This window comes from Vombatus ursinus, unplaced genomic scaffold (assembly GCF_900497805.2).
Source record: "Vombatus ursinus unplaced genomic scaffold, bare-nosed wombat genome assembly UNPS02014797.1, whole genome shotgun sequence".
Classification (NCBI taxonomy): domain Eukaryota; kingdom Metazoa; phylum Chordata; class Mammalia; order Diprotodontia; family Vombatidae; genus Vombatus; species Vombatus ursinus.
This window is the reverse complement of record NW_020954575.1, coordinates 17607201-17617892: the sequence shown is the minus strand read 5'-3', so window position 1 is coordinate 17617892 and position 10692 is coordinate 17607201. Positions and strand designations below refer to the sequence as shown.

General features: G+C 48.2%; 1 protein-coding gene across 1 annotated transcript; it reads right to left on the bottom strand.

Annotated features, from left to right (window-relative positions):
• Positions 1 to 2364: 2364 nt before the first annotated feature.
• Positions 2365 to 8044, bottom strand: KRT19 (keratin 19). The gene is made up of 6 exons (XM_027870409.1): positions 7493 to 8044; positions 4430 to 4512; positions 3976 to 4132; positions 3322 to 3483; positions 3058 to 3183; positions 2365 to 2793 (listed from the first exon to the last, which is right to left on the bottom strand). The coding sequence occupies exons 1-6, from the start codon at positions 7913 to 7915 to the stop codon at positions 2536 to 2538; spliced, it is 1209 nt and encodes a 402-aa protein (XP_027726210.1). The 5' UTR covers positions 7916 to 8044; the 3' UTR covers positions 2365 to 2535.
• Positions 8045 to 10692: the final 2648 nt, after the last annotated feature.

Genomic DNA, 10692 nt, shown 5'->3' with positions numbered 1-10692 from the left:
GAGGGACTGGCTGGGAGACTGGGGGGTTGTAAAGGGCAGAGATTCTAGTTCTCCCTAATCTGGAAGAACTCTTCCCACCCTGCTGCCAATGCACTGGGAGCCAAGCTACTGGCATTTTTCCCAAATGCTGAACTGAACCTCGACTCTTAACTAGGGGTAACCCATGTGGGCAGCTGCCCAGGGCACCCCACAAAAGAGGACAGTGATAGAGAGCAAACCCCGAAGAAGGCAGGAGAGAACAAAGGACACTTTTTCATCTTCCATTTTACTAGGCCATAATCGTTTAATGCCATAAAATTGTTATCTCCATGGCATGCCTCCAAAGAACAATAACACCCGGGGACAAAATTTTCAAACTTTACCTAGGGTAGACAAGCCCTTCCATGCCCTCCAGCCTGTCTTTGCTTGGCCCCAGACCTCAGGGTTCCCCAGAGACCAGAGCTGCCTTCCTGTTCCCTCTAATCTGGGATGGTGCTCTAATTTCCTCTTTTTTCTCTCCCTCACTCCTGTACCTAATCAGCTGCCAAGCTTAGTCATCTCTACATCCAAAAACTCTCTCTCATTCCCAGCTGCTCGTGCCTTCTCCTCGCAGATCCTTCCACCTATACATCGTTATATACTCAGTCATTAGCATGTCTTCTACCCCACTAGAATATATGCTTTATAAGGGAAGGAGCTATTTGTGCCTTTCTTTGTATACCCAGTGCTTAACACAGTGCCTCCACAGAATAGGCACTCAATAAATGCTTGTTCATTACCTATCATTTCAGCTCTTTCCACTCACAAAACCACTACACTTTTTCTGGCCCTCATCACCTCTATTCTGGACAACTACAGGAGTCTCCAAATTGGTTTTTCTCTCCCTCTGATCCCTCTACATGGCTGCCAAAATAATCTTCCTAAAGCACACATCAAACCAAGTCATTCTCTTGGTCAAGAAACTTCAATAGCGCCCTATTGACTCCAGAATAACATACAAACTCATCAACCTGGCATTTGAAACCCTTCACAATCTTGCTCCAGCCTACCCTTCCCAGATTTATCTCACATTGTTTTCTTTTATGCACCCACCTTCCAGGGGAATTGGGCAAGCTCATTTGCTGAACTCGGCATTCCACCTCCTCTCTCCTATCCCATCAGGGGATGCTGACCTTTGTGCCTGCTGACCCTCCCTCCCCCGGATGCACTCCCTCTACCTTTCCATCTCTTAAAATCCCTAACTTTCTTAAAGGCTCTGCTGAGGTACCACCTTCTACAGGAAGCCTTTCCTCATTCTCCTATATACTACTCAACAACTCTTCAAATTAGCTTTTATTTGCATCTCCCTTTACATACTATATCCCATAGCCAAAACTCCCAGTTGAATACTTGGGGCTAGAAAGTTGTTGTTGGGTTTTGTTTTGTTTTTTTTAATTTTTGTCTTTGTTAACTCAGCCTATAAAAGGCAACAGTGCAATGAATAAGTGAACCTACTTTGGAGTTTTAAATTCAAATCCAGGCTTTGGCACAGACTATGGGCACATACTTTAGCCCTCAGTGCCTGAGGGAGCTCTCTTAGGCTAAGTTATAGACAAATTTTCAACTTGCACCAGTGAAGGGAGTTTCCACACTGGGAGCTCCTCACACTGAGGAAATCACAGGTCTGAGAAAATAAATCCACAGGATCAATTAGCCCCATGCCTTGCACTTAATGCTTATTTTATTGAATTGCATTTGTCAGGTCCAGCAAATGATCTTTATGGGATATAAAAAATAAAAGCAAGAACAAATCAAGGTGAATAATGTGGGGTACTGGGTGGGAGGAATGGGAGCAGGGTGCTGGCTCCAAGGTAGGAACACTCCCACTGTCAGTCCCAATATGTTATAGAAAACATTCCAAAGCCTGATGGGAGGGGACAAGCAATATGTCCAAACGGCTCCTTTCTTGTGCCTGGCTCAGGACACAGGAATGGGAAGATCTTAGAGGTCTCCCTAGAAATAACTCCTAACAAACACTTGACACTAGCTACATGATCCTGGGCAAGTCACTTAACTCCAATTGTCCCACCAAAAAAAAAAAAGGAGAAGAAGAAGAAGAAGAAGAAAAGAAATCACTCCTAAACCCAGGGACTATGAATACTGCTGAAAGAAGGAAAGAGGTAAAAAAGAAATGAAGGAGAAGAGAGACAGGAAAAAGGAGGGAGGAAAAGGGGAGGAGAGAAAAGAGAAGAAGTGAAGGAGAAAAGAGAAGAGAGAAGATGGGGGAGGAAGAAAGAGGAGGGAGGAGGAAGGACAGAGAAAAAGGAGTTTTGAAAGAGGGAGATACCAATAGGGCTTAAGGCTAGGCCCATCCTTATGGGCTCAAAGAAACTAAACCAAATACTATTTCTTTAAGGACAGAAGTTTTATTAGGGAGGACATGGGAATACATCCAGGGTGCTACCCTCTCCCACCCAGACATCCTCTAATGTGGGAGCCCTCACTCGGCTGCTTCCTCACCCCCTCTTCAGAGGGCCCTGTAACCAGGACTCTCCAGGCCCAGGAGCCTCCGGTGACTCAGAAGGCTTTGGGGGTTGTGGGTACACTGTTGTCATGGGAATCATGGCCCTCCAGGAGGCTGCGGTAGGTAGCAATCTCCCGCTCCAGACGACTCTTGATATCCATGAGGAGCAGATATTCCTGGTTCTGGCGTTCTGTGTCTGCTCGGATGTCACTCAACTGGGCCTCGATGACACTGATGAGAGCCTGTATCTGTGACAGCTTGGCCCCATAACGGGCCTCTGTTTCTGCCAGTGTGCCTTCGAGAGCAGCTTTCTAAAGAAAGAAAAAAAGGGAGAGAAGGAACATTGAGAAGGTATGAGTGGAAAGTTTTGTTTGACTACATCAATTCCAACAGAAGAAGCAGCCACTGGAGACACGGACACAGCCTGGGTCCCCAGGGTTACTAGTTTAGAGCAAGTGATGGAGAGGACAGCTTAGAGAAATCCAACCCTGCCTCAGGCTTAGGTATCGCTAGAAAGCATCCCTTACAGGAATTAGTGCTGTGTGTTGATCACCCAACCGTCGATCACTACATACCATGCTGAGCTGAGACTGCAGCTCGATCTCTAGCCCCTGAAGGTTCCGCCGGAGGTCAGTGACTTCAGTCTTACTGGTCTGGAGCTGTTCCGTGTGGATGGCTACTTCTTGGTTCAGCTTCTCTGTCTGAAATAAGGAAGACCAGGGAGTGAGTTTTTTTAGGTAGGATTTTTGGGGGAATAAATAGCCCAGCCCTTAACATTGCCAAATCTTGAGCCCTTCTCCCACACAACACCGTCTTCATCCCCCCAAACTCATCTTTACCTTGCTGATGAACCAAGCTTCAGCGTCACTTCTGTTCTTCTCAACCATGGCCTCATACTGGCTCCTCATGTCCGTCAGGATCTTGGCCAAGTCGATGCCTGGCGCTGAGTCCACCTCCACACTAACCTGGCCACCCACCTGCCCACTCAGAGCACTCATTTCCTGCAGAGACACATAGGGAATTACATTCAGGGGGCTGGGCTTTGGCAGGCAGAAGACGGGCATTGGGGCCTCCTCAAGTTCCCTCTAGCTAATTCCTAGGTGATAAAACTGGATTCGAATTCAGATCTGCTGTCTTCAGATTCAGAGCTTTTCTCCCACTCTACCATGCTAATGGTGTTTCAGGATAAATTTAATCTAGATTCTAGCCTCAGTTTCAATGTATCCTTCCTGAATGGACACATTCACTATCATCCATGACACTCTACCTCTTTCCTTAATGGTGCTCGGGGTTGTTTAGAGACTGGAATGATAATAGGGAAAGGGGCCTTGAAAAGCTAGGGGCCTTGAAAAGCTAGGGGCTTTTAAAACATATGCCAAGACGTGTCACTAGCCCCTGGGATGGGAGATTCGGCACCCAGGATGCCCAGAAAGCTCAGTGGATGGGGTGCAGGGTGAGGATTTAGAGACCTCTTGACCTGGGCCTGCCCTTACCTCCTCATGGTTCTTCCTAAGATAGGCCAGCTCCTCCTTCAGGCCTTCAATCTGCATCTCCAGGTCAGCCCTGGCCAAGGTCAGCTCATCCAGCACCCTGCGCAGGCCATTGATGTCGGCCTCCACACCAACACGTAGGGCCTGCTCGGTCTCAAACCTTGCAAAGGGAACAGGTAGAGTAAGCAGGAGGGGAGGGGGCGGAGTGTTAACTCAGTTTCCAAGAAGTGACGTCACCTATCCCTGTGTGCCAGGGGCCTCCCTGCTTTCATAGAATTCAGAAGTCATTGAGAATAATCTTACAAGAAGAAGGGAGGTAGAACCCCCACCCCACCCCCTACTTCCTTGGGCAGAAAAAGCATAGCCATCACCCAACAGCACACACTGCCCTCACAGCAGGTACCTGGCATCCTCCTCGCCTGGACATCCCTGCACCCTGAGCAGCAGAGGTACTCACTTGGTTCGGAAGTCATCCGCAGCCAGCCGGGCATTGTCAATTTGCAGAACAATCTTTGCGTTCTCGACGCTGGCACCAAGAATCTGAAAGACAGAAAATGATCATAGACTCAGCCTGCAGGTGCTGCCCAGCCCAATCAAGGCAAGCACACAGAAATCACACTGACTGCTCCCAGACTACTCATCCAATGGGCCAGAGCTGAGAGGACTCGGGCTAAATTAAGTCAGAGGTGGCAGGTGTGCCACTGGGGGAAATCCTACAGAGGGCAGCATGAAAAGGGATTTGGGGAAGTGAGTCAGAGGCAAGAAGGGAAAGGGGCTGGGAGAGCTGAAACCGAGAAAAAGAGGAGACAGCGTGGTACAGTGCTAAGAGCGTAAGATTAAGGATCAGGCTATGTTCATCCTAATCCTGGCCCTGCCACTGATTTGCTATTCTCTGAAACAAGTCACTTCTCTCTATTCCCTCAGTTTGCTCATCTGTAGAATGAGAAGGGTGGGTGGACTAGATTCTTAACCTGAGGTCTATGAACTTTATATACATATATACACATATGTAAATATATGTCATGTGTGTCTAATATATGCAAAATATTTTATATATGTATATATGCATATACACATATATATACACAAACTGTATTTCAATATACTTGACTTCCTTGTTTTAAATGCTTATAAGAGACAGTCTGGCTTAGAAACTGGAGAGCTGGTCTCAGAGTCAAGAAGGCAAGTTCAGTTTCCTTCTCCACTGCATATTAACTGTGTGACCCTGAGCAAATTATTTAATCTCTCAGGGCCACCAGGGAACTCTCTCAATTTCAGAGCAGCTGCCAATCTGAATTCGTAGAGGGGTTTTTCACACTGGGAATAATCTATGTCAATAAAATCTTAGATCTGGTCCCAAAGTGTTCTATCCTTCAAGGATGCTGAGAGTGGGGATGGGGAGGCCTCTAGGAATGTCGAGATTGAACATAAAAGACCCAAGGGACCAGTGAGAAAGACTTAAGGGATCCCCAGAGAAGTCTCATAGAGGCCCCAGATACCTTTGCCCAGGATGCCCTGAGGCCTGAGGCACTCTTGGGGTTTTAAAGGAACCCAGTCTGATCTCATTCCCCAGGCCCCACAATTTTTGGATACAGATAAGTCAATATCAACACTGAAAATATTTCTTCAGGGCCAACTGCCGCCAACTAAATGTGAGACTTTGGACAAGTTCACTTTCTCTGGATCTCAATTATATAAAATGAAGAAGTAGAAACAAGGTTCTTTCTAATTCCAACAATCTTTGGTTCTAAGAATGGGGAGCTCTGCCTTGTGGTGCCAACTTCCTTTCCTAAGCCCTTTAAGGAGGAAAACAGGGGAGGACAGGGCCAAACATGACCAAGGGAGAATAAAGGGAGGCCCTAGCGAGATGGTGCAGGGGATACAGCACTGGAAGTGGAGTCAAAAGACCTGAGTTCAAATCCAGCCTAGGTGTGTGACCCTGGGCAAGTCACTTTGGTTCAGTTTCCTTATGTATAAAATGAGGATAATTAACACCACCTACCTCCCAGGGCTGTTGTGAAGATCAAATAAGATAATATTTGTAAAGTGCTTAGCACATAGTAAGTACTATATTAGTGCTGGCTATGATGGTAAAGATTATCATTAATTTTAGCAGCTCCAGGACCATGGAGCACCCACACAGTCCTTCCCACGAGGCTTCAGGGGGCACTTAGGCTACCACAGGTCATGGTGAAAGTCTGGAAACAGGCCTACTCTGGATTTTCCTCTTCAACTCCCTAGTCAGTGATATCATGAAATAGTAAAGCCCCTGTTAAGTCTTGCACCCCACCCCCACCTGACCCCACAGGAAAGAACTCTGTCAGAGACCTTCCCACCCAATGGGTTAGCTGCTATGCAAGTCTGACCAGGGACACCTTGGAACAATGATCAACCCATCGATAAGCATTTATTAAGCATCTGCTAGGTTCCAGGCACCAGTACTAGGAAGCAATACATTCAAATACACTGAATTAAATGATCTCTATTCCAAAGGAGATGAGAGGGAAAGGAAAGAGTATGATAGGATGGAGGCTTGAACCTGAATACAGACAGAACCAGGTGCCCCACCTCCAATCAAAGCCTCAGAATCCTAGGATCCTCTGAATCCTAAAGTCCATTGGGTACTTAGACAGGCTTTAGGGAGGGGAGGGAAGAGCTGAGAGAGATAAGCAGCAAAGACTATGGTTCCTAGTCTGCTTCATCTTCTTAAAACCATTCGCTTTGCATATAGGTACAGTCTACTAAAGGGTTAGATCGTATACTCCAGGAGGCAGGGACAGCCAGTCCAAACTTTTCATGCCCCTAGGGCGTAGTAGTTCACTCTAAAGGCACAAAAAGCTTTTACTGTTTGGCCTTGACCGTTCTTAACGGCTGACCTGAGACCTCCCTCAATGCATTATTACCTTCCCAAAACAAATAATTTCCCCTCTTAATGCCCCAGTTTTTATCGGTAAAATAAGGACAACTTGTCTTTTTTTCTTTACAACTCCCTTTGCCCTTAAAAAAAACAAAACAAACAAAAAAAAAAAAAACAGGCCCAGGATTGCACTAATGGTGGAGAGATTCCCCTCTGCAAGTACAGACAAAACACCCACTCTGCAGTTTAAAGTTGGGAAATGGGGGACACCAAGTTGTGACTCTCCCAGGGTCACACAGACAACGTGTCAGAAGCCAGACTTGCAACCAGGCTTTTCTGGCTGTCTATCTACGCCATTCAATGTGTACATCATAGATGCTTAATAAATGTTTGCTGCCTTGAGCAAAGGGGCCCTCTAAGTGTCCTTTCTAATCCAGTTCACCCTCTCCGATTCCCCTCCCCCTCCCGAGTTGCTCCAGGGGCAGGGAAGCAGGGTACCTGGGTGTGGCTAACCACCACTCCTTCCTTCGGTTCCCTAGAGACCACACCTTCCTCGCTGGCCTGGCCTGTGCCAGCAGCAGCAGGTGCAGGCGCTCAAAGGGTGGGCAGTCCCCTGGCCTCAGTGCCCATCCCCGGCTGAGCAGAGTGCCTACTCCCCCTTACCTTATCTCGGAGGTCCTCGATAGTCTTGATGTAGGCGCTATAGTCTCGGGCCGGTCCAGGGCCCTGCTTCTGGTACCAATCCCGGATCTTGACCTCCAGGTCAGTGTTGGCCTTCTCCAAGGCACGCACCTTGTCCAGGTAGGAGGCCAGACGGTCGTTGAGGTTCTGCATGGTGATCTTCTCGTTGCCGGCCAGGAGCCCGTCGGCTCCCCCATAGCCCGAGCTAAAACCGCTGCTTCCGCCCCCATAGCTCCCACTCAGGCCCGAGGAGACAAAGCGGGACACGGACACGCCCAGGCCTCCCGAGCCTCCGTGGATGCTAGGCGGCCGGAACGCAGCCCCGCTTCCGAAGCGCACAGGGTTGTTGCTCCCCAGCCCCAAGGTGGAGGAGGAGGACGACTGGCGGTAGCTGTAGGAAGTCATGGTGATGGCCTGGGAGGCTAGAGTCTGGAACCCTGGAGGGCAGCTAGACGTTGGTGGGGAACAGAGCGCTCGGAAGTTTAGAGCTGAAAGTGCAGAGGGCCTCACCTGCCTCTTTTTATTGCAGGGGACTGTGGGTGGTGTCAGAGGCGATATCTGAGCCCTGAGGAATTTCCTGGCTGCAGAGTGCAAACAGGGGCCCTTTCTCCATTGGTCAGTCCCAGGCTCAGACACACCCAGAACAACCCCCCCATTCTCCCCACACTCCTATCTGCCCTCCATCCCCCTCTCAGATCCCCCATACCCAGAGCCTCCTCTTTCTCTGCCCCCACCGACAAAAGGTACAATGGAGAGGGGCGGGGGAGGGTGAGGAGAGATCTGTTCTGAACCACAGGTCTCCTACTGTTCCCTGGAGACAAAGCCGCCCCACCTTATACCAATGCCAGGCCCATGAGGGACTGCTCTGGGCACTACCTACACCTGGAGCCAGCTGCAAGGGGTTGCTGGGCTGGTCGCTGAGCAATCTTTACTCATCCCAATTTGATGCAGTTGGGAACCCTCTTTCCCAGCCTCTCCAGATTACAGGACCCTTCTCTTTAAATAACACTAACACCCAGCTCCTCTTCCCAACACTCTCAGGGCCCCAGACCCACCCTTTCTATTCATGCTGGTCCTTGAACTGGAAGTGGGGGGGGGGGGAATTAACCCTTCCCGACTTTAGAAGTCCTGTAGTCCATTCTTCCTTTTTTACAGATGATGAAACAGAGGCCCAAAGTCACAGAAGTAGTTAATGATAGAACCAGGATTTGATCCCCTATCCTTGGATTCTAAATCCATTGCCCTTTCCAAGAATGTATGAAATTCCCCATCACACTGCCATCCAAATTCTAACTCAGGACTAGACTGCTCCCCATCAAGCAAATCCTGCTGACCCTGCTCCCATACTCACCCCCATCCCCCAAATTGCCCCAAGCTAACAGTTTCCCTGCTCAGGTACACCTTACCGGGCTCCCCACAACAAGAACCACCCCCCAGTCCATTTCGATCAGAGACAGGCTTCTTTGTAAGAACCCAGAAGGTGTGCAGAAGAGGGTGAAGAGGAGGGGGAGGAAAGAAAAGAAATGGGGCAGAGATCTGATGAGTCCAGTGTGTGAAGTGAAGCTGGGGGTGCTGGGCAAGGGCTGCTGACCCTTTCACAAAGGCTAGAGCTGCCTGAACCCTTCTGGCACCATATTTTCGTCACTCCTTCCCTTATCTCTCCCTGGGCCAAGCCCCTAGTGAAAGGTATTGAAAGATTTGCTGGTCAGATAGTTACCATAGCCACCTTTTCAGGCCCTGGTGGGGAGTCCCTTCTTCCCAAGAAGGCTGAGGCCAAGGAGTCTTGGAATGAGAAAGCAAAAAGGCCATTCCCATTGTCTCCCCCACACTCTCCCATCTCCACTTAAAACTAGCTCCTAAGTTCCCAGGTTCTGAGCCTCCTCTTAGTCCTGGGACAGGAAGGGAGGATTCCCCCATAAGAACCAGCAGGAAGCAATTCCCCCATCTGCCTAAATAAGACCCTATATTGTGCAGCTCCATCAGGGAGGCATCAGGAGGTGGATAAAGAACTAAGCTAGCTGAACCTTCCCCTAATGTTGTGGGTGGATGTGGATGTGCCCCTTCACTTCTCTAGGACGTCTAGATAGTAAAAAAACAAACAAACAAACAAACAAAAAAAAAACCACCACTCTACGCAAGTCCTTCTGGTTCAATAGAGAAGCCTTGATCTCCACCCATCAAGGGTTCAAGGGTATCTAGCCTGCCATTGACCACACCTAGGGCACAGCCCTGATTTTAGAAGCTACTTAAATGTTCAAAGTCTCTAGGAAGGAGAAGCCTGTGGCTAAAGGTCTCATTCCCTGAAAGGGAGGGGTATTCAGTGGGAAGGTCATAGTACTTGGAGGGAATGAAATGGAGTGAAAGGATTGAAGATTAAGTTTGGAACGGGGAATTTAGGAGTCATTGAATCCCTAGGAGTGTGCATAGCTGGTTAGTGGCAGAAATCTCCTGACTCCTGAGATAAAGGAATATTGATAAAGGACTTGGGGTAAAGGTTCCTATGTTTGAGGGGAAGTCAGTCAATAAACATTTATTAAGCACCTACTATATGCCAAACACTGTGCTAAGCACGGGGGATACAAAGAAAGGTAAAAGACAGTCTTTGCTTTAAAGGAATTTGGTGAAAGGGAAGAGACAACATTCCAAAGATCTACAAACAAGATAGGGACAGGATAAATTGGAAATAGTTGACTGAGGGGTAGCTTGGTGGTGCAGTGGATAGAGCACAAGCCCTGAAGTCAGGAGGACCTGAGTTCAAATTTGGCCTCCAATACTTACTAGCTGTGTGACCCTGGGCAAGTCACTTAACCTTGATTGCCTCAAAAAGAAAAAAAAAAGAAAAGAAATACTTGATAGAGAGAAGAGTCTAGAATTAAGGGGGATCATGAAAAGTTTCCTGTAGAAAGTGAGATTTTAGCTGTAACTTGAAAAAGCCAGGAGGCAGAGACGAATAAGAAGAGCATTCCAAACATGAGGGACAGTCAGAGAAAATGCCCACAACTGAAAGATGGAGTGTCTTGTTTGTGGAACAGCCAAGTGGCCAGTGTCACTAGATCAAAGAGGATGGGGATGTAAGATTTAAGAAGTCTTCCTCAAAGAGTGTGGGAGGTGTAAGATGTAAGAAGACTGGAAATGGGGGAGGGGAGGTAGTTCATGAAGGACTTTGAACACCTACCAAAGGA

Excerpts from the sequence above, each read along its gene's own strand:
- KRT19 (XM_027870409.1), bottom strand. The coding sequence starts at position 7,915 with ATGACTTCCTACAGCTACCGCCAGTCGTCCTCCTCCTCCACCTTGGGG. Across the intron at positions 4,513-7,492 it reads TCGAGGACCTCCGAGATAAG|ATTCTTGGTGCCAGCGTCGA; the intron begins GTAAGGGGGAGT and ends TCTGTCTTTCAG. Across the intron at positions 2,794-3,057 it reads TGCAGTCTCAGCTCAGCATG|AAAGCTGCTCTCGAAGGCAC; the intron begins GTATGTAGTGAT and ends TTCTTTCTTTAG.